This window comes from Myiozetetes cayanensis, unplaced genomic scaffold (genome assembly GCF_022539395.1).
Source record: "Myiozetetes cayanensis isolate MyiCay16 unplaced genomic scaffold, myiCay2020 scf1, whole genome shotgun sequence".
Taxonomy (NCBI): domain Eukaryota; kingdom Metazoa; phylum Chordata; class Aves; order Passeriformes; family Tyrannidae; genus Myiozetetes; species Myiozetetes cayanensis.
Window position 1 is genome coordinate 117,586,903 of NW_026086604.1, and position 23,379 is coordinate 117,610,281.

At 39.3% G+C, this 23,379-nt stretch overlaps 1 protein-coding gene across 12 annotated transcripts in view; it reads left to right on the forward strand.

Annotated features, from left to right (window-relative positions):
• Positions 1 to 2,587: 2,587 nt before the first annotated feature.
• Positions 2,588 to 23,379, forward strand: part of SKAP2 (src kinase associated phosphoprotein 2) — a 186,979-nt gene continuing 166,187 nt past the window's right edge. For 9 of the 12 annotated variants that reach the window (XR_007629004.1, XR_007629000.1, XR_007629001.1 and 6 more), the window contains exons 1-3: positions 2,588 to 2,698; positions 13,116 to 13,221; positions 15,474 to 15,499. Coding sequence is in view for 9 of the 12 variants with exons in the window: in XM_050316032.1 (XP_050171989.1) it covers positions 2,641 to 2,698; positions 13,116 to 13,221; positions 15,474 to 15,499 (190 nt within the window). In the remaining 3 variants the exon portion in view is untranslated. Of the gene's footprint in view, positions 2,699 to 6,034; positions 6,313 to 6,791; positions 6,843 to 13,115; positions 13,222 to 15,473; positions 15,500 to 23,379 lie in introns of those variants that run through there. The other 3 variants (XM_050316060.1, XM_050316052.1, XM_050316067.1) reach the window with 3 other exon arrangements.

Sequence of the window (23,379 nt, forward strand, 5' to 3'; positions counted from 1 at the left end):
GTGCAGGGATCAGGTGCAGGGCATGCACAGCAATCAATGACCTGTGCAAAGGACATGTAGAGAACAAGCAGCAGCTGCACACAAGTCCTGTTTCATTCATCTCCTAGAATCTAAGTTTTAAAAGCATGTCTGCAGAAAAGTAGAATGTATAACAGAAAAATGCCGGATTTCCCAGTACGCCACATATGTCAAGGAGGCAAGGTGATGAAGATGCTGCTCCTGAATAGGAAAGTTTATTCTTCCTACAGCTTTATTGCTGTAGGCTCTCTGCAGATTCACATAGACTATTCTTCCTGAAATCCCTGTTTTCATAGCTCTCCCTACACAGAAGGACAACAAACTTCTGTGTGTTCCCTAATCTGGCGTTGTACATCAAGAACCCCGATCCATGGGCCCTGATTAAATAAAGTGTCTGGTTGATATTCAGCTGTGGAATCCTCAGCTCCAGGCTGAAAAACAAGCCAGACTTATTTCTGCAAGGAGTCTGTTTTGAATTATGCTTCCTATTAGCAGCAGATTTAAAATGCGCTATAGCAATCTGGAACTTAACAAGCCCTACAGCGAAGCCTGGAACAAATCTTGGTGACTGTGTGATGGGTTGGCCTTCAGTGCAACAACATGGAGGTCTTTAACAAAAAACATAAGTAGAAAAAGCCAGAGTGACTAAAGTACGGGGAGGCGGGAAATAGTAAAGGTAAGTTATTTCTTCCCATCTTATGTTCTGAAACTCAGGATAAGCTTACACAAATGGTAAACATATGGAATAAATTATCAGGGAAGTGGTCTCAAAACAAAGACTACAACAGAGTTCAAATGACACATTTCTGGAACAGAAATAGATGGAGCCATGAAGTCAACACAAAGAAGTAGGATTACGATTAACCTGAAAAAGGGCAAGCAAATTAGACTACAAGCCATTTTCCCATTTCTTATGTCAGCTTCCCAAGACTGCACACCTGAAATGTGTAATTTAACATAACCCAAAGAGCCCTCCTTGCCAACCACAGAAAAATTAATTAAATATATTCTCAGACCAGACAAGTAGTAGGTATTTATACAAATAAAGAGGCAAGATCTGTTTATACACATATGCACCCAGATGCCTGTGCATGTTTATTATAGTTGAATTGAAATTAGATAAGTAACATAAAAATCATTAAGCAACATTATAAAGGTCAGTTAGTGGTTGAGTTTCAGCCAGGCTGGCCATAAAGTCAGGTAATAAAGCTGCAACGCTTTGAAAATGCCGATGTATTTGAAATGAGTCGTTCTATGTGATTAAAAGAGATGTGAGAGGTCAGGAGAACAATATAATCTAACACCATGTCTACATTGCAGACTCCAGCGAGCACAGATACCTCAAGCAGAAGTATGAAGCTGTTTAATATATCTGACTGGTACAGCTGCACTGTCAGCCGTGCCAAAAGTGTTAATATATTTACACTGGTGTAAAGCTTGAGTTTTATAAATGTAACTTCTTTTACTTGCTGTTTTTCCTAGGCTGGTATGATACACAGATGTGCTAACACACAGCTCTTAACACAAACACTTTCTGTAGCAGTAACACAGACAGAGCCAGAACAACACATGCTAGGAGTTTGACTGTTTCTACACTAAATACATTACACCACCGACGTGCTCCGAACGCAAACGACCAGGGATTTGCGGGAAAAAATACACCAAAGCTGCTCCATAAGCAAAACTCGAACAAGGTCTGCCATTCCAGCAGCGCAGCTGTGCTGCTGAGGAACAGCACCTCTTCCTGCCTCTGCCCGCACACCTGTGCTAGCAGCGCCCATCCCAACGAGCCTGTTCCCCGCTGCTGCACTTCCCACTTCTTATTCCACCGCGTGCCTCGTGTGCACGTGACTTCCTCAGGTTCCACGGCTCGGTTTGGCCACCCGCGACCACTGGGATACCCGCAGGGCTGGGGTTGGGCTGCAGCCTGCTATCCCAAACCTGGCACTGGTAGTGCCACAAGGCCGAGTGGGAGAGGGTCCGCACGGCGCTCCGAACACATCCTGGAAACACCACTACCAAAAATAAACTCCCCAAATAGCACCCTGCACACCAACCACCCCCGAGACCCCGCCCCGCGGGAGAGGGCGGGGACGCCAGCCTTGGAAGGCGGCATAACCAATGGACCAATCAGAAAGCGGCTTCCGGGAACTCTTATCCAATAGTGAACTTCTCCTGGGCTCCGGGGCGGAGGCGAGCAGCGGGAGTGAACGCGGAGCGCCATGTTTGATCCTGGTGCGCGGTGCCCTCACCCACAATGGCCACCGGCAGCGATCACGTGGCACTCCGTGCTCTCGAGGCGGGGGTATAAACACGGGGGGATGGTAAAGCGCATGAGCAACACCGGGGTAGGCGGGGCGAGCGGGTAGGGGCGGGGGAGCGGCACGAAGCCCCGCCCCCTGGCACGATCCCACTCCTACCGGCGCACAAGCCCCGCCTCCACGTGGCTAAACCCCGCCCACATGGGACCGGAGCCCCGCCCCCTTGGCGGTAAGCCCCGCCCCGTGTGGCGCGGCCGTGCCGGGGTGGTCGGGGGCGTGTCCTGCGCGTGCTGCCGGTGGCGGGGTCCGGCCCGGTGCGAGCGGCGCAGCCCCCCCCGCGCCCCGTCCCGCCGCCCGCGCCATGTCCCGCGCTCCCGCCGGGCCCGCCGTGCCCGGCGACGTCTGCAGCCTCCTGGCAGGTGAGGGCAGGAGGGAGGGCTTCCTTCCCGGGGGGCGGGCGGAGGGGATGCCGAGGGGGGCGGGCCGGCGGGGGTGTGCCGAGCCGGGGGAGCCGCGGCGTGCGGGAGGAGCAGCCCCTGGAGCCGCGGCGCCGGCGGAGCGATCGCTTCCCCTGCACGGGCTCGGGGGTTCCGTCTTTCCCCCCGCGGTTCCCCCTCCCTGGTCACTTCCCCTCCTCGTGCCCGTCCCTGGCACCCGCAGCGCCTCGGTTCCCTTTCGCGCAGGGGGAAGGAGCGACCCGGCCCCCGGAGCCCCTGGGGGGCTGCGGTGTCGGGGGGCTCCGCCGGCCCTGCGGGGCTGCCGTGTGCGGGGTGCGGCTGCCCGGGCACCCCGAGCCGCCCGGGGGAAGTGACTCCTCCCGGGATGTGCGGGCAGGGCTGACTGCCCGAACCAGCTGATAAGAAGTAATGAACTTCCCCGCTGAGCAGCTGAGCAGCTCACGGAGGGGATGCTGGAGTTGCTGGTGTGTTGTCTTATCTGACCGTGACTGCCCACGCTCCTGGGAAGCCTTGGAGCGTGGGAATGCGATGATTTCTCACCATGCAAGGTTGTCAGCGATAGTGTCAGTAGGGAATTCAGAATACGGGTGGTTGTATTTTACCTTCAAGACTTTAATTTTTAAAATTTTGTTTGTTTTGTTGTTCATTGAAATAAATTGTATACTTAAAGTTTGGTTTTACTGTTGCCTCTATTGAAAAGTTTGCTGCCCTGAGAGCATTTTAGTTTCAGTGGGACTCTCTTTCTTTTGAGAACTTCTGCTTCTGCCACAGGAACTCGTGTAGCTCTGACTTAGCCATTCAAATTACCCATGCTTTTCGAAATCTTCCTTCTGAGGTCAAGCACTCAATTACATGGCTGGGGAGCTGCTAGAATCTAGTACAGCTCGTCACCTTCGAAGACTATTCTTTTTTTAACACTTTTGATTGTAAGAGCTAATGCTTGAAACGTATTGTTCTCACCACATCTCATGTTGTGCCAGCTGCCTTAAGTGTTTCCTAAGTGCGGTTTCTAAGTATGTTATTTGCAGATCATAACATCTGTAGTAAAATTTGCATGGAAGGCCACCAGAAAAAAAAAAAAAAGGAAAGCTTTTAATCCATTTCATCATGGAATAGATTCTAAATCATTTAGAAAAAAACAAACATTACCCTTAGAGAGCCCTTCCAAACTGGTGATTTCTTAGGCATTATTGTATTCTGGACCTTGTGATCAGATGAAGTGTGTGTATGTTTGTTTCAGTGCTGGTTTCACTGGGTGAAGCTTGTCTTGAAACTCTTGAAAGTTTTAAGTGCTTTAAGAATTTTTTTTTTTTTTTGAGGGGGAGGATATGATGCAGAGGGGATATTCTGGGATTTTCAGCCTCGTTTACACAACTTGTCCTTCTCCCTTTCTTTATCCAGTCTGCCATGGAAAGAGAGGCACAATAGTTTTTATTTTGATGTGAAACTGAGAACACCTATTTTTCCTGAAAAGGATTGTGTATATGTGCTTTCAGAGTCTCTATGATCAGCAGCTTAAGTTATATACAGATATCTAGTGTTTGTTCACCTTTTCTGGAAGAAAACGAGATGGTTTCTTTGGTGCTGTCTATAGAACTGAAATTAAGAAGACAGTGGAATGATTTACCAATGATCTCTAAATATTGTTTTATTATTACTAATAGTAACTAATAGTTTGTAGATTTTAATTCTTACTTTCAGAATTACCAAAGGGAAACAAATATAAGGATAATTATGGTTATACAATGTTAAAACTAAATAACCTGTTTAATTTAACTGAAATATGGCATTGCTTTTTACAGTTTGTGTGTGTTAGCCTCTTTTTTTTTAAGGTTATCAGTCAAGTGAGTTAGAAAGTTAGAAACTACAGTAATCTAGGCTCCATGAACAGTTCTTTCACTGATATGTGTAGGATCTAGTAATCTTTAATTATGTAGTCTTCTGCTTCTTTTTGCTCAAATTATTGATGTAGTGAAGATGTATGGTAATTGAGGGAGGAAGGGAACTCTGTAATATCTTTACTATTCATTGAGAAACTCTTACACAATGCAAAGACTGCAGTGAGTAGATAGTTATTAATTTCTGCATGCTCTTCTTTGAAGGTGCTTCTTAATGTATTATTTTAATGGCTCACAGTTATTGATTCAGCACCTCTTTGAGATGAGGGAATATTGTTTTCCTGTTGGTAAAATCAGTGTAATAAACAAGATGTGATTGGGGGCGCAAGAAATAGTCAATGGTAGAACAGAATTAGAATTCAAATTCACCTGCCTCCATGCTGTGCTAGTTTCTCCAGAAAATAACATAAGTTGGATGTCTATATTCAGTGGCCATTATGAGTGCCAGGCACTTCTTCATATCAGGTTCTGTTGAGAATATGCAGTTAATGGCTAGCAAGAAGTACTGTTTTTTAGGCTGATATTCACTTAGCAGTGAGGCACTCAGAGGTACAATATCTCATAAATATGCTCTTCTACTCTTCTTCCTTTTCTTGGCCTTTTTGCCTACTATTTCCAACTTCTACAACAAGTGGAGGAGTGATCATATGGATTTCCTTATCCCTGCTTACTTTTGATTGATGGTTGGAGTATGTCCACCCACTATGCTGAACAAGTAGGGGTCCTACTGGAAAACATACTAAGTGCTCCCATAGTTAAACATGGTGATAATGGGAATAAACACACCAGGGGATGAATTAAAGTTGCACAGGAAACTTTCTGACTTGTGAGTGCTTTACTTTGAACCTAAACTATATTGTATCTTTAACGCAAAACCAAATTCTGTCACACGTGCTGGCAGGGTCATTGTAGTTGCATGTCAGTGGCAGTGAAATGTTCCAGGCAGAAACACAGCTTGAGCTCAGGGCTAACTGCATTAGCTGGAAACAGGAGGAAGCTGTTTCTGTAAAGTTGAAGGGGAAAGGTCAGTGTGGCAACAGGCTTATTGCAGAGGATTACTGGGATTGCACAATCCCATCCTGTCTCCTCTGACTTGTTCAAGTGGTGGGAGGGAAACACTGGAGACAGAAACAGTGTCCTCTGGTCATGAGATGAACTTCTGGTGGGAGGAGAAAGTAATTTTGTTGCTCTGTTATCTCCTCCTTTACATGTGGGAGATGTGTGGTAGTGTATGTAACTTCTTAATTCCCTACCCGAATCCCTGCATCTTCTAGATGATGCTTGAGATTTTGGGATTTAGTGAAGGAAGCCCAGCCTCACTTTGTCTTTTCTTCTTTTGAAAAGGTGTCCCTTGTTGTGTTCATGTGTCGAGGAGCATCTTTTTGTGGGCGTTTGGCAAAGTGGAATGTTACTTTTTTTTTGGTTGCCTTAAATTCTTATTGGTTATGTAGATTGTTAGAGGCCTGCTCACTTTTATTTTTCCTTCCTCTTTTATACACACTCTTAAGATTTGTCTTGTCCATAGCTGAGAAGGAGTTCAGAGGTTGCATCTTCTCCAAGGCCATATTATTTCTTTTGTCATGTAAATCAGACCAGTGGCTTCAGTCATTTTGATTGGAAAAAAATTTCTTGAGTTCTTTCTTCAATCTTTATTGAGTAATAAAGATTCAGTTGGAGGTAAGACTTCTTTATTTTTAAAAAAATTTTGATAGTGTCATGATCATTAGATATATGTATCATTTATATCTTTTCCCCTCTTCTTGGAACTCTTGAGTATAGTGTGGGTAATATTGTGTTTTGTTTTGTTTTTTAATTTATTTTCCTTTCATACTTGGCAGTATTTCTTGTCTGAGCCTTCTGTATTCATATTTTAAAAGTTACAAATATTTTTTGCTATTAAAATATAATAATTTTTCTCTAGTTCATATGGAACCTTATATCCCATCCTAATATCTATTTTCCTTGTTCTATTAAATGAAACCCCAAAACTAAACAGAAACCAATATCCTTGCCCTAGAGATCATCTCTACCCAGATATTATTCAGCTTGTTTAAGTGCTGAGTTGTATTGTCCAAATCACCTTTTTCAGTGTGATTCCTCTGATTTTTTTCTTCCAATTAATATTGGTTACCCACTTGGTTTAGTTGCATCTTGGAAACAGCATGCAGAAAAGGGCAAGGGAAGAGAAATGCAAGACAGTGGATCCAGTGTGTAAGTTTAATTTAGCTTACCTTTAATTTTTGGGTGCTACAGTAGTTATATTTACCCTTGATACCCAGAAAATGAACAGTCCTTTTTCATCTTCCATGTCAGCTGTTCCTGGGCTTGCTTCTTACATTCTTGTCATAGAAACAGCCCCCTAGGTACAATATAGCTCTTCTTCATTGGCTGGTTCAAATTTAAAAGGATATTATTGTTTAAAACTTTACTCTTTTTTTGAAGTATCATTTTCATGTTTCCAGGGCTTTAACAAATAACTAGTTCTTGCTGAAGGATCCATCTGTACAAGATAAACAAGGGTGATTATTGTAGACATCTTTTAAGTAGACATGTATTTACAGCTTTGGTAATATGTATATATTTCAATAGTAATGGATTAAGAATAGAAACAGTGAGGTGAAAAAAATGCACAGAGGGATTCCTGGTAAGAAATAACCTCCAGTGATTTGAAACATAGTTCAATTGTCTCTGTCATAAATTTGGGAATAAGTGTCATATACGGGTGATAAAAATGGCATAGGCTATTTTTTATATACTCATTATTCACTTAGTTTGTCTTTTTCAATTAACATGGAGTCTATCTTTCTCATCTGACTGGGTTTACGTTTCTTTCATAATCATATGTCAACAAACCATAATAGATGCAGCATAATGTGGCATACAGTGTAAATCTTTAGGTTAATCCTTAACATTTTTTATTATAGTTCATTTGGAATCACTTTGTAACTTGATCATGATTTGTATTGGTGGGTTTTTTTGTGATGTAGTTAATACACAGCTTTATCTTTTCTCACCTCTTTAATGTAGAGAGAGGATGCTCAACTACTCAGCCAATAAGATTAGACATATGTAGTCTTTGATTACAATTTGTCTTCTTTAATCTCTTAAAAGAGATGTCATATCTTTACTTCATTTGAAGACTCTTAGCAGTCTGTGTCTACTTCTGCTTTCTAAATCACTAATAAAACTGTTGACCATCAACATTTTTCATGATACTTACTTCGTGTGTGTCGACATAGCAACAAAACCTTGCTTTTGGGGATTTAAGGTTCAGCACTTTCTAAAGGCAGTCTTTTCCAGGACTTTGCTCTAAAAGGAATGCTCACCCTCTTGTTAGGTTGGGTGAATGTGGTATTTTTAGACATCTTGGAGTTTCAGTCCAAGATTATTTTACATCATGTGTTCTGTTTCTGATTAGGTGTATATATATTTAAAAGGCAATTTAGCAAACTCTGGAGAGAGACTTGTAAGTATAGTTGGGAAGGCAGGGGGAGAGCAAAAGCACAATCCTCAAATATTTCTTTATGCAAGAGAACAGGCAGTGGCAGATATTGCTTGATAGTTTGTCTTCAGACCTGTTCTCTATTAATGAATCGCATGAAAACTTTGAAATCAAATTAATTAATGGCTTTCTAATGCCAGCCCATGTAAAGCTGAAAAATACATGGCAGTCTGTTTAATGTTGGTTACCCTTGGACAGTGTGTGTGTAACAAATGTGCCTAGCTTGCAGCTACCTTCCAAATTTCTCTGGCCTGCCTTCCCACATTCTCTGGCTGGCAGCTGACTTCTGGCTCTCTCTGTCCTTGAGGTGGAGGAGAGAGATGGGAAAAGGCTGGTGGCTGGAGAAATTGTTCTGCCAACCTGTTATTGCCTTTATGTGTGACTGGTAGTGCCTCTGGTGGGTTACCCCATACAAATGACCCTTGTCATATGATGGATGCATGTCCAGCCTTGGAACAGGGGCTTGCATTCTCCTTGGGTCATGGAGAGGGAGCTGTGTGCATGCCCTGCTATATGAGTGGAAACACACCCATCTCATCACCAGTTTCTGATTCTTCTCTTGTCATTTGCATGGTGAGAACTCATGTGTCCATGATGAAGTGACTAATTTTTTGATAATGTAATTGGACAATGTTTTGGTTATCTGCTGGAGGAGAGGAGAAAGGAAGACCCAGCATGCTGTGTTTGGGTGCCTCTATGAGAATCTATTTGGCCCACCCTGACCCAAAATTGAGGTAGTTGTGTCCTAAGTATGTTTGTTTATTAAGTGTGACTTCTAATTACAATATTAAACCCTGTAAACAATAATAGTGCTATGATTGTTATGATTAGCACTCTTTAACACAGCACTTGCTTTGGGCTAAAAATTTACAATGTTCTTGAAAAATTCCATCTGTGTGTTTTCAGCCTTCATTAAAGAAAATAACTCCAAAGACTTTAAAACAATTAAAATCTTGCAGTGTTGTCTGTTTATAATCATTGAAGTAAAGAGAACCATAAACTGTTTTAACAGCGAAATGCAAAATAAATCTTAGCTTTTCTCCTTGTAGAAGAAATGTAGCTGAAAATAAGATTAAAATGGCATTTTAGCTAATTCTGCGAAGTGGCACTTAAGTTTTGAACTGTATGAGCTCGTTGAAGTGGACAGAGCAAGCCTGTGGTGTGACTTTCCTTTTGTCAGTTAGTAACCTGTATTGACAGAGCATTTTATGGATCTTTCATTTGGTAGTTTTTACTCATTTCTGCAGGCAAATGATTTCCCTGGGGGAGGGTGCAAAGAAATTTAACATCATGAGAATTAAGATACAGAGCAACAAGTAGGGGTATTCAAGCTATCAGGCAGTCTAACACAAGCTTAAGAAAAGTTAAGAGGTGATAAATAGGTTTTTTAAGTGTTTGTTTATTTTAGTGTTTTCACTGGGAACAGCGGAGTGTCTGCAATGTGTGATGCTAAATTAACTGCTTAGTTTGTTAGGATGAATTTATGGAGATGTGTAGTTTGTTTTGTTTGCTGTGGGGTAATTGATTAGTTAAAATGCTTTTAAAGCAGAAATGTGTACAAAGGGATTTTCTTTTTGGAGTTGATCTTTTATTCTTTTTTAAATTCCTTAATGGATCAACTGCTACTGAAGCATGAAACACATCTACACTCAAGTGCTTGTGACTAGTAGTTTCATTTTCTGTATAATATTAACCTAGCAGAGGAGAGATCAAGTTGTGGATCATCCTGGAGAAGGAAGAGCAAGTAAGTGACCAGACTTGTAGTGAAAAATGGGTAAATTTTGCTGCTTCTGTTTGAAGTTCACTGTATGAAGCTTGGATCTGTCATACTGAAGTCCCAAGTTCTGTTTTCATTCCAAGGTAAATCACTTTGTGCAATGTCTGAGAAATTACAGGAACATTCCTTTATATTAAGCCAGTGATATAGAGCTTTCTTTAACAGCAGGGACTGCTCCTGCCATATTCTTCCACAGTGTGGAAGTACAGGCAGTGAAGAGATGATCGTAACTTAGATAACTTGCTGGCTTCTTGTCCAGAGGAGCTTAGGATGTTACTCATCTTGTGCATCTGGCACATCTTGGATGGATTTACAGCACCAGATCAGAACATGGCTTGAGCAAGAGATGTAACATTCTGTGTAATTGTGAGTAGATAAGAAAAATCTATGATACAGTAAAGTATATTTGCAGGTAAACTGATTCTTTAGTGTCCTGTTGAAGATCATGTGTATGTCAGGTCTGTCTTCATATTTTGGGGTTGTGATGAATCAAGCCATATGGTTTTTATGGACATATGGAAGTCATAGTGTTCCATGATGAGTACAATGCTTTCTGACTGTGGATGCCTAACCTCTGAGAACTAGTTTTTTCATCTCATGGGAGAGGAAGCCATCCCAGTGGTGCCTTCTCTGTAACTGCTGCTATTTAGAAACAACAAACTTGTCAGGATCTTGTGCATGCCTGCTCTGTTTCTGCCTCTCTCCTTTGCCTGTCTCTTCCAACTCTTATGTGTACTGAAAATAAATGCAGCATCTACTTCTGCCCTGTCCCTCCATGGCTGAAAATTCTCTATTATTTCTGCTTTAGAAGTCCAAGTTTTTTTGGAAAATAACAAATTCTTGCAGCAGTGTAGTTAATCCTCAAATTTCTGTATTTACAGTGTATTTTAAGCTGGAAGTGGTAATCCTTGCTTATGATAGTCAACTGGGTTTCTCTTCCCCACATACTCCTTGATTATCTGAACATTTGTATTTGAATAAAGATTTGAGAGTGAAAACCTGAGATTCTGAGATCTGAGAATTCTCACTTGGGTTTTGAGCTTAGGTTTTCCGAGTGAAGAAGCCCACTGGGTTTAAATTAAAGAGTTCTGAAGCCAAGTTCTGTGATTAATTAGTGTCCAAACGTTACTTTGCAGGCATTGCTCCTGATTTATAAACATTACTAATTCCTCTAAATTTTTGCATATTGATGCCTAGATAGAACTTTGAAGCTGCTATATAATTTTTGAAATAAATATGTAAAAGTATGAAGGAACAAATATTTAATCAGGCTGTCCCTCTTGGAGTGAAACGTTGGTCTGTACTGGAAAATCCTGTTAGGTTTCATTGAGAGAAAAATTGTTGATGGTTTTTGTTTTTGCTCTCAGTAGTAAAAATACCGGGGTTTTTGACCCATTTTATAGTTGGTCAGTGTCTTTGGATTCTCTAAGTCCTCATCTGGCAGCTTGATTGGCAGTTCCAGTCACTGGAATTTATGAAGATGTGTACTTTTTCCATGGGTTAGGACAGAATCTTTCTGGGGGTGCTCGTTGTACGGCAGAGAGGCTGTTGGAGGTGTGTCTGGAGGATTAATTAATAGACGTTAAGTGCCTTTCCTTCTGTCCTTTTAAAGAAGGAATGCCATAGAACTGAGTGAGGGTCTCCCCCATTCGGAACTTCACTGGAAAGTAGAATGGGGAAGATTCTCTGTCATATGAGGAAGGGGAACAATATCATTCTTCAAAACTCTTAAACTATTTTAAAGTGAATGTTTTTGCCACACTTTGTGAAGACAGAAATCTAAACATCTAAATAATAATCCGGTAAATTATTTATAAAGAACAATGTCTTTGTAGTAGCTATGCTAGTGTTCTCAAAGGGTAACTTTTGACTTGTTTTCTTGCAGCCTGTAAGATAAAGTGTGATATGTTTCTGTTTTATGAAAAAAAGCAGTCAATTAAGTTTTTAATTTAGGAAATCTGCAGTAAATATTAATGTAAACTTTTGCGTGCAAACATTTGAGAACTTAGCTGGCTGTTTGATATTTCTGTATTAAATGAAATATCTCATCTGATTGGAAAAGTTAGAGGATTAAAATAGTACTATCCATGTCTATTTGCATCTATGTAGAGTGAGCCAAAGTGTGCCTGTGTATATATAGCTATCTATATCTATATCTATCTATCTATCTATCTATCTATATGTGTGTGTCTGTGGGGGGTGGGCAGGCACTGTGTGAGGGTGGTTTTTTACTTATGTTTGCTTGCTCTTATTCAGTGACCAGTTATTATCTGTATTATCACTCTGTACAGGTGAGACATTTAAGTTAACAAGCAGGATTTTCTGGTTGTATTTCTACTTGTCTGTTTTCAGGATAGTCGTATGTTGATTGGTAACTGTAAGAAAATTTTTGAAGTTGGCTATTGCCATTGTTTTTGTTAATGAAGAAAACATACTGATGGAGGAGTTATACTCCCTGAAATTCTCAGACACTGCATTGTTTTTATCCTGTGGAATGGATATTTGCCATATTAAAAGAACCGTGGTAACTTTTATGGAATGCTTTGTTTCTACACGACTATATAAATCTATCATCTGTATAAGAATAAAGAATTAGAGTGCAGGTTAGAGCCTTAGTTTGTGATTCTACAAGTGCACGTGTGCTTAATTTCAAGTACACTGTTGAGCTTGACTCTTTTGATATGGTTATTATGCCTACCTAGTTGTTTTCAAGATTAAGGCTTTGGATATGAATCTTTAGTCAATCAGAGAGTTCAGAGGCAATGTGAGAACACTTGAAAATACTGTAACCAGTAAGTGACCTATATTAGGAGCTGGGTAATTGTTACTGCTCAAATAATGAATTACTCAACCATCTCTGAAACCTGAACTTCTGAAATAACATGGCAGGAATACATGAATAAAGGCTATATTGATGTTTTAGCTTTATCTCTTACTTTAGGTGATGGAAAGTAATTGTTACAGTACTGCAATTTATTAGGACTTACATAGCATAATTAAGTGAGCAAGAATCAAATGTCACCATAGGATTTGCTGTGCTCAGCATAAGTTGATAGGGAACAAATGTATCCCATTTAGACTCTGAAATGAGTGTTAACTATGCTGTGAGTAGGACTGAAAATAATTTTCTTAGTTTTTTCACAGTAGTATCAGGACAACTCATTACAGCACTATTTTATCTTTTTTTTTTTTCTTTATTAGATGTTGAAACATTTATTTCCCAAATGCTAAAAGGAGAAAATCTATCCAAGAAAGCAAAAGAAAGAAGGGAACTTCTTCTTAAGAAGATAGAGGATGTTAAGGCAAGGTAAGTAGCTTCATGGTTTTAATATGTTACAAAGTCACTTAGTGATAATTTTTAAAATAATCTTTTAATAAACATTAACAATATTAACAATTAAAAAAATCTAAGTCACGATTTTGTCAAATAATCTTTCTTGAAACTGCTACAGTTTCGTAAGGAATGGGATCAGGATGATTTGTCCCATTTGAATTGCTTAATATTCTGAACCCTGATTGCAAGCTCTTTGGGTAGAGCTTGCATTCACTTCAGCTTGGCTAAGATTTATTAAAATATGAGAAATACAATGCCTTGAGAATGTGAATGAGCTTCCAAACACCATATTCGACTGGTGTAAAACAGCACAATTCAATGCTGATTTTGCTTTACTATACATTCTGTTGTTTAGCTCTGTAATAGAAAATTGAAACATAACTGAAAACTATTTATAGATCATAAGCTTGTTTCATCAGTGTTAAAATAGTGAAGTATTATGACAGTCAAAGCAGAGGGCTGTGGGTGTCTTGTTTGTTTTAGTGTCAAGGATGATTTGAGACTGTTCTATGGAGTTTTAATTTCCATCAGCAATTCAGTAAGAATATTTAGCTATAGTTTCATTTGCACTACAGAATTTTCTTTGAAAAATCTCTTTTCTTGCAACTCTAATCAACTAGGATATAGTTCAGTACTTGCTGTTCTTTTCACATTGTTTCTAAAGTGCTGTTGTTTCCAAAGTGTTTTTCTATTGATCACTCGTGTGTGATATCCCCTAATCGTTCCTTTGATGACATTCTTCTACCCCTGAGGCAACTTGTTTACAATTTCAAAGACGGCACAATCATCTGGTGAGGGCATTATTCTTTGCATGGCCCTGACTGTAGGGAGATATGAGATGTGCCCCGAATTCTTGTAATTGAAGGCCTGTATGCTGTTCATTCAGCCTGTAAATGCTTAGGGAACTACTTCTCTCCTCTAGGGAACCAGTATTTTATTTATTTATTTGTGCTTTCCTTTGTGGATTATTGAGTTACTTGTCCCTTTATAGACAGATACAGCACTACTGACTTTTTTCTTCTATGTTAGGACTGAACTATGTTTTTTTGGGTGATGAAATACCAAAGGGAGGGAACCTGCAGTTACGAGCACAATTGACACCGAATCCTTTGCTATTCACTTTTGTGACTCTAATTTCTAATTCATTCCTCATCTCCTTTAACACTGTTCACTGTTAACAGTATTTTGCTTTTCATGCAGGCTACAAAATATGTACACTGTCTAGTCATCTTTGATTTTCACATCCCACATGTTGGGCTGTGTCTATTACTGCCACTTGCTCTATTTCTTAGATCTGGCCTTTTATCTCTGTTGGCATTTCTCAGTTTCTTATCCCTAGACCCGTCATTTCTCTTCTTCTTGTTACTTGCAAGAATCTTCTTATTGACTAACCTGATACATGCACTATTGCTTATTGTCCATAAACATGATCTTGACAGCTGATTTTATTTGTCAGTTAGGTCTGATGAAATCCTCTCTTTTCACATAAACTCTAGTCCATAAATGCTTCTTGAACGCCATTTTACGTAACTCTGTCCTTATTATTTATCTGTATCATCAAAATGTATCCTAAGATTATTTTTCTTTCTGAAATACCAAGTTTTAACTCTGAAGAAACAGTACATTTTCCCCCTGGGATGCTAGAGGGTTTTTTTTAGGCATTAAATAAGTTTAGATCTCCTTATTTGAAAAGGATTTTTTATTTAGGCTTTTAAATTTTTGGCTAATTATTAATACATTTTGCATTTAGATTTCTGCAAATTTACTGCAGCTAAAACAACTAGTTGTGATTATTTTTTTTCCTTTTCTTGCTGACCCATATTTTAAAATATGCTCAGTGACTTTTACCTGTGCATGAAAAGTTTTGAAACATGTTAACATTTAGAAGGTTTTCTAAAATTAAAGATGCTTTTGTATGTTTAGACCTTAAGATGTCTGAGTAGATGTATGTTCCTCGAAAAGACTGTTCTGTCTGAGTTTGGTTTTGTTCAAGTCTTCATTAAAGTGTCTGGGATTCTCTCAGCTGCAAAGGGAAAGGAAAAACTGAGTGAATACTTTAAGCCAAAGATAAAGGCTTCCGAATTTTAAAGGAAAAACTTGCCGCGCTAAGTTTCAACTATGCAACTTGTTGAAAAGTAGCTTTTGTTCTGCGCCATGTCCTGGCACCGTGGGGCTTGCAAGTGTGCACTGCTTTATGATGTTTCTTCTCCTTCTCCTCCCTACAGTTACTCTCGGGAGTTCCCGGAGGAAGGTGAGTCCCGTGCCCCTTTCCCTGTCCCTGTCCCTTTCCCTGGCGCTTCCCCGGTGCCGCTCGCCGCCCGAGGCCGAGGGCGCTGGCTCCCCCTGCCGCGGGAAGCGGGGAACGGCGGCCCGGCGCTCCCGGATCCCTCGCTCCACAGCTGGGTCCCCTTCCCGTCAGCTGCGCGCATCGGAGAGCTCTTGCCGATGGAAAGACCAGTTTAGAAATATGGTTCAGGATTTAACACATGATGGAGCCTTGTTGTGGAGGTTATTTGATATCAATTTAATATAAGCGGAGCTTTATTAGCAGTAGTGTAGCCTTGCAAAAGACCATGTGATGCATGGTCTTTTTCCCCGGAGGAAGTGTATGCAAAGTAGCCTGCTTAGGAGATAACATTTTAACAGGGATGACTTATTTCAGCGTTTTTTCTTAACGTTGCAAAAGTCTTCAATTCCATAGTGATGTTTCTTTAACCTTTTAATAGGATCATCTAGTGGCAATATGATATTGGCTTTCGATCCACACTGAATGAATGTTTTCATAGTGCAGCGGGAGCTCAGACCTTTAGCTGGAGAGGAGATGATTTAGTGTGCAAGTAATGAAAACTGAAGTGTGGGTTATCTATTGTCTTCCAGTGGAGTTAAAACAAAGCTGCAGAGTTCAGTTTAGAGAAGTCCGAGGGTTTGTTGCTACAGTGTTCTGTTCTGTAACTAAACCTGGAAGGGCTCTTATTTCCATGATGCTAATTCTTGAGGTCATGACCTGTAGCCTGTGGATGCTGGTATGAGGGTCACAGTGCGAGGTCAAAAAGCCTGTGCAAAGCTTCACTTTTTGCAGTGGTTGAAGTGTCTGTTTCTGGACAAGGAGGTTCAAATGTGTAGGCTACAGTGTGCCTCCTGATAAAGTGCAAATATGTAAGTCGTAATAGGCAAGTAATGTTACAACAAGGCACAACAAGCTCATACATTTCTTATGCCTGTTTAAATCAAGTTATGCAGCCATAACAGTTCAGCTGAAAGGGAAAATGCAACTTGAAACTTCCCAAGATTGCCAAGGTTTTATAAGTTCAAACAATGTGATTGTTTAAAAATTGTGTTAAAATAATAATTTGCTATGTTGCACCACAGCACCCTCACAGAGGAGAAAATATAGTTTCCCTCCTCTCCTCATTGTCTAAGTCTGGAAAAGTGTTATTTTATTTAGGAAATTGCTAACATGAAATTAGATGGGGTGGTTGTTTCACTGCAAATGTATCTGACCTTGGGAGAGCATGTTTTTGAAGTTTGATAACTTTCTGAGGCTCTGACTCTCTAATGAGCATGAGAGTTGTCTACAAAGAGTAGAGTTTGCATTTTCTGATTTGCTTTATTTGAAGGTCAAGAAGATTCTAGTCTATTTACTTTCTTCAGAATTTCAGAATCGAAGTCAGAATTTTTTTTCCAATTCAACAAATTATTAATAAAAATGAGATTTCATTATGTCCAGCAAAATGGGTGGTTTAATTTATATAGCCTGTAGTTGTTACTGCATAACTTACTCTGATTTCTGTGAAATTTATATTCAGTCTTATTCTTTTTATTAGAGTACATTTGATTCTTAAGAAGGATGTATTACTTTTTAAAAAAATTCTTGTGGTGTGTTTCTAATTCACATCATAGAACTATGTACAGATGGTGAAACTTGCCAATGCCGACACTTTAGTTTTCTTTTGGCATTTATCAATAAAATCAAAGTTATACCATTGTTTTCTACAAGCAAGGATAAATTTCTCCAAATTCATGTGCATTTGCATGCATGAATGTAAAAAAAAAAAAAAAGAGACATCGGAGCCTGCACTTAGTTGCAAAATATTTGAGGAAATGCAATTCAGTGGTATGAATTGTTGGTATAATTTACAGAGTTCAAGAAGTGTTGCTAAACTTTATTTGGTTGTGTCATTCTTTAGGCCTGTACAAATTAGGCGTGACTTGTTTAGGTGTAGAACAAAGGACCCACGTGAAGGTAGGCAGTCAGATTCTTGGCCAGCTCCTAGTGGAACAAAGCAGCGGCAGCAACTGAGTGAGGTCAACTATTGTGCCCATTCATACTGCTGGGCACACCTAGACATTTGAAAAATGGAAAATTTGGAAATGATTGAAAACTAAGAAGGCAGTGATGGTGAGTTCCACCCCCCTCCAGAAAAAAAAAGAAATATCCTGAAATATAAGGTGAAAAAGGAGGGAAAAAGGAGGGGTGGAATCAGATTTGTGGAAACTGTACTGAAACGAACTATAAAAAATAAAAACGATTGCGTATGTTTCAGCTTCATATTTGCTGCTCTTGGTTTTGCACTAGCAGTTACTCCATTTTTTAAATGCAAATAAAATAATCTTTGTTGAAGCTGAAAGTAAAGGTGAAGAATGGTTCATACTATGTGCCATATTACTGTGGTGTAGTAATTATCATACTACATCAGTTGTTTTCAAGAATCTTCTGAGCTGTGACCTGTCATCCTTCCAGAGGCATCCAGAAGAATCTGGAAGGCTGAAAGAAGCGGACTAACACTTTCAAAATTCATGTATTTCCTGTATGACATAATGAAACTTGACTCTGGTCTCTCAAACATGGCTCCTTCAGCTTGTGAGTTGTTCCACAAGTATGGGTTGCAGGCATACTTGTCACTCCACTCTCTTTCATCACTGAATGTTCTTGTAGTTCCACTGGCGTTGTATGTAGTTATTATTAGTAAGTTGGACCAAGCTCTTATATGTGGACTCCTGTTTTATGGCTTTGGCCAATAGCATGCAGAGTCCTGCCTTTCATAAGGATAAGGCAAGAAGGTTTAAAATAATGATAGTAGTAGTAGTAATAATAATAATAATAATATTGAAGAACATGTGTTCAAGTAGAACCAAGCTCCTTAAAACCAAAATAATCCATGTGTGTGGCTCTCAGAAAGTGCATACATACTTCTTTGCAACAAGATTGATGGATTTGAGGACTTTCTTGCATTCTCTTCAAAAGAAACCTTCTGATGTTGTCAGGTCAGTAAATATGCTCGAAAAAGCATCTTTTGTCCCTACAGACTGAAAAAACCCCCACCTTTCTGGGAGAAGTGAGTACACATGAAAATGGAAGGCACAAACTTAATTGTATGGGAAAATATGTAATTCTCATGTGTGATGTGTTATCTGGTTTTACACTGTGACTTTTACAATTAAGTCTATTGTTGATTTGTGGACAAAGAAAGTCCATATTCTTATGACAAAAAAGGTACAATTATATTAATATCCAAACCACTAGTCTTTCCTCAAATTTTGTTTTTATAGTTATTAACAATTATATCTATTTTATTCTTAAATTGAGGAACTCTGTAGAAATCTCTTTTTCTCTTAGACACTGCTGCCTTTTTTCCTGTTAATTTGAAATATTTGACTCTTTATCTAAACATTTAAGGCAAAGCCAAACACTCAGTGACCCATTCTAGATCTTAGAATTTGGAAAGAAATTGAAAACTAAAGTTATTTGCGTACAAATTAGATTAGTTTTTTTTTTATAAGACTAATATTCCACTAAGGATATAAAAGTCTGGACTTCTTCAAAGGTTCTGACTTAATACAGTTTTTGACGTTTCTCTGTTTTGAGATTAATTGAATCAATACTGTAACTGCCAAAATGTTTAGTTAACAGAACCTTGTTTTCAATTTATGCTAAAAATAGTGCTAAAGTTGGCAGAAGCACTGTAAGCTCTAGAAACTGTATTTGTGTTTGAAATTCACTTGCCATCTGTTCTTTGCATTTATTTTAGTAAAATATATATTTTTAATCACTTCTTACAAAATATTTTGGCTCAGTGTTAAAAGTCAGACACCAGAAGTACTAGCCAAATAGAGTCATAATATGGGAATTTGCAGAAAAGTTCCCCATAAAGCTCTCAGTGCACCTTATATCTGATGTGCAGCACTATTTATGCAGAAAAGTATGATATGACATTTTCTAACTAGCACTTTTCACTCTGATAAAAACTGAGGAAGGTCCACTTTAGTTTTCATTTCACTGTAGGATAATAGCAGGTAAATCTGTGTCTCTAGAGCATTGGTGTTATTCTCTATTTAATTATTGGGAGCACCTGTAGGAAACCTTTAAATGAAACTGATGCCTCTGGCTCTTGGCAGAGCAGGGAGTGTCTGGAACCTGAGACATCTGCTTCCTGGAAATAATCAAGCTGATAAAGTAGCACTATATGCAAAGGTTTTATATTTTATATCTTTTTTCTTTTCTGTTTTCTTTTTTTTTTTCCTCTCTGTACACTCTTTGTCAGGAAATGGCAGCAGGTAGGAGTCTTTTGGACTTGAGAAAGGGAGTCAGTATCATGTGGTCACCAGAGCTGTATGTGGAGATGGATTCTATATTTTAACACACTTGAACTTTCAGTCGGGATCATAAATACATTGTTAGTATTTAACCATAAATGGGAAAGATATGGCTTAGCTGTTACCCAGTTCTTCAGAGACCATCGTGATGTATTTCTGGAGAGACAATCAAATGCATTAAAAGTGTGCCAAATATCACTCTGTCCTAGAAGCCTGGAAGGTTTCACTGTAGGCGAGTCACTGTGTTGTCCCTTTCAGCTCCATGCAGCTGTTATCTGTGAAGTGTCCATGCCAAGTGCAATTTCAAGCAACACAAGATACAGCCACCAGTGCAGCACAAAATGGTCTAGTCCTGATATGCATCATAATAATGAGAGACAGCTCAGGAAGTAAAAGTTGGGTTGCTTTTCTTGCTTGAAGCATATTTGCTTGCAAACTTAATGCTGTTTCAGTATTTGTTTTAAGAAATAACTGTTAAAGAGTTTCTACTTGACCTCTACAAAACAAGCCATTAAAAACCATTATGTTGATAAGGGACTCTAGAAGGCTCTTCAGGAATGAGTGTGTTGGAGCGGATTGCATGGCAAAGCATGCATTGAGAAAGTGGCTGTCAGAACTGAGTCCAGTCTTGCAAGGTGACTGCTGGATTGGGTCAGAGCATCTTCTTAAAAATATAAGCTGCCCCTATTAAGCCCGTGCCAGCTTGAAGGCAGCTTTGTCTACTTGTTCTTTTGAAAAACAGTGTAGTGAGAACCTTCCTTGATCTGCTTGATCATCCAGTACTTTCTTTGGTGGGTTCTTACCGCAGCAGAGATTGGACAGGAGGAAGTAGTTTCAACCTGGTTTGTAACTTGGGACCTTCTGAAATGGCAAGAAGCAGGGTGTCTTGACCTACATGTCTTTTTATTTTTGCGAGTTGTTTTATTTCTCTTATACTTGAGCAATTTTAATGCATCATTCTGTCTAGATGTTTTAGAAATAAATTGGAAGTGTTTGGTTATCTGAGGATGTGAGCTAGCAAGTCTCTTTCAGAGGCACTGGCTGAAACATCTTGCTTGCTCTTTTTTAGGTTGAGTGGTGGAAGCAGTATTTTTAATGCTTAGGAGTTCATTACTATAATCTCACTATTGCAGAAGAAAATTAATTTTTAGGGCAAAAAAGTCTGGATTTTTTTTTAAACTGGATTCTTATAGTGTAATATGGTCTTGTTCATTATATTCAGCGTGTACCAACTGAATTTGTTGGAAGTTTTCAGAAGACGGGGTAGGGACTGAACTACAGCTCTTGTTACAATGAGGAGAGTTTGTTCTATGCTCCATTCCTAATGTGGTACACTTACCCTTTGGTATGCATTATTTCCTAAATCAATAAATAAGCTGTAATGGAAAAGGTAGCATTTAATAAGGAACGACATTGTATGGGGTTTTTTTTACAGACAGCATAATATATTGATTCAGCTATCAAACCTGTAAGAGATTAGTTTAAATTGCAGAAGCTGGGGAATAGGGTCAGTTCTTATACATATTTTTGTTATTGTTGTGACTGTTAAATATCTACCATTAATTAATCCTTTTTTTCTCCCAACTTCCATATAAATCATATGGTGTTCTGGGGAAACAAGAAACTATATTAATGAGCATCAACTCCCTAATTATCCTTGTGACTACATAACAGGGACATATTCATGTCATTCCTTTGTGCAATAACTTTTGCGAAGAAGTATTTTTAAACTGGTCATTAATTTTATGACCACAGAAATTAGATGCAAAATTTATGCTGTTGTCATTGGCACAGGTTCAAGGCACTACTGACATTATATGTGATTGGAATGGAATGACTGCCAACTAATGAGTCTATAGACATTTGGTTTGAGCATGCTTTGCCTTTAGATGTCTGATTAGGCAGCAATGCTTTCAATTATGCCTGCAAATTGTATTGGATACGTTTACCTGATGCCCATTGTTGCTTTGTAGTTCAGTGTTCTATTACATAAGTGCAAGTTGATTGCTTTTCTTTAATTTATTGATGCTTTTTGGGTGTATTTTTAGGTACTTGGCACCTGAAGAGAGCAGTGGTTTATGCTGCTCAACACTGACTCCTATGATTGTTCGAGGAGTAACACATGGAGCTTCAAATGCAATTCTGTCTGCTCTTACTCCGTAGGTGGAGTATGAACTGCAGCGCAACACATTGATGGAGGAGAATGTAAAATGGAGGAAGGGCAGAGATTATTCTGAGTGGGAATGTAGGAGATTTCACAGAATCAACACGAAGCCTCTCTGTGAACTGTGTGGAGCAAAATCTTTATATATTAATAGCATACACACCTGAGATGTCTTTTAACCCTGAAAGAATTGGAGGCAAAACCCAAAAGATGATACCAGAAAGTAGTCATTCTTTTATGTAAGGACATAAACACATTGTGAGATGTTGCCTCCAGAGCACATTGAGTCACCTTTCCTACCGAAATGCATGCAGTTAGGTACAAATTAGATGATTTAAGGATTACATTTTTCAGGGTATAATACAAATTTACAAATGCATTTATATACTGTAAAATAAGAAATGAAAGATTTTGTTTGTTTAATCTAGTCCTGCATGACTGCAGGATGCTTATACCTCTGTTTAGTGTCTGTCCCCTGTTGTCCACATTTCTCATTTAAAGTGTGAGTACCTAAATTATATGACATATGATTTATTTATTTGTTCTGATTGTGTTTCTCAGTGAGGGCTTTTTTTTCATCGAAGTCTTCAGGCCTTATTTAGGATTTAGCACCTAGAGAATGCTTTGAAGTCTATGAAGCACTGAGTGTGTAATTTCTTTTTTCATAATACCTCAACATTTTTCAGTTGTTTTAAGAGCACTTTGAATTTGGATATTGTAGAAATAGAACAGATACTTGTTTTATTATAAATCTACATTCAGTGTTGCCATGTTCTTTGATGTTACAAATACAGTATATACCTGTGTCGTGGTTTAACCCCAGATGGCAACTAAGCCCCACATGGGATAGAGGAGATAATGGGAAGGGTAAAAGTGAGAAGACTCATAGGTTGATATAAAGTTTAGTAGGTAAAGCAAAAGCCACACATGCAAGAAAAGCATAACAAGGAATTCATTTGTTGCTTCTCATGGATAGGCAGGTGTTCAGCCATCTCCAGGAGAGCAGGACTCCATCACGTGTAACAGTGACTTAGAGAGACAAACATCATCACTCCAAACATCCTCTCCTTCCTTCCTTCTTCCCCCAGCTTTATAGGCTGAGCATGACATCTTAGGGTGTGGAATATCACCTTGGTCAGCTGGGATCAGCTGTCCCAACTGTGTCCCCTCCCAGCTTGTGCACCCCCAGCTTTCTTGCTGGTGGGGTGGTGTGAGAAGAAGAGGTCTTGACTCTGTAAGCACTGCTCAGCAGTAACTAAAACATGCCTATATTATCAACACTGTTTTCAGCACAAATCCAAACATAGCCTGATACCAGCTACTATGAGAAAAAGTAACTCTTTCCTAGCCAAAACCAACACAATCTGGGATAG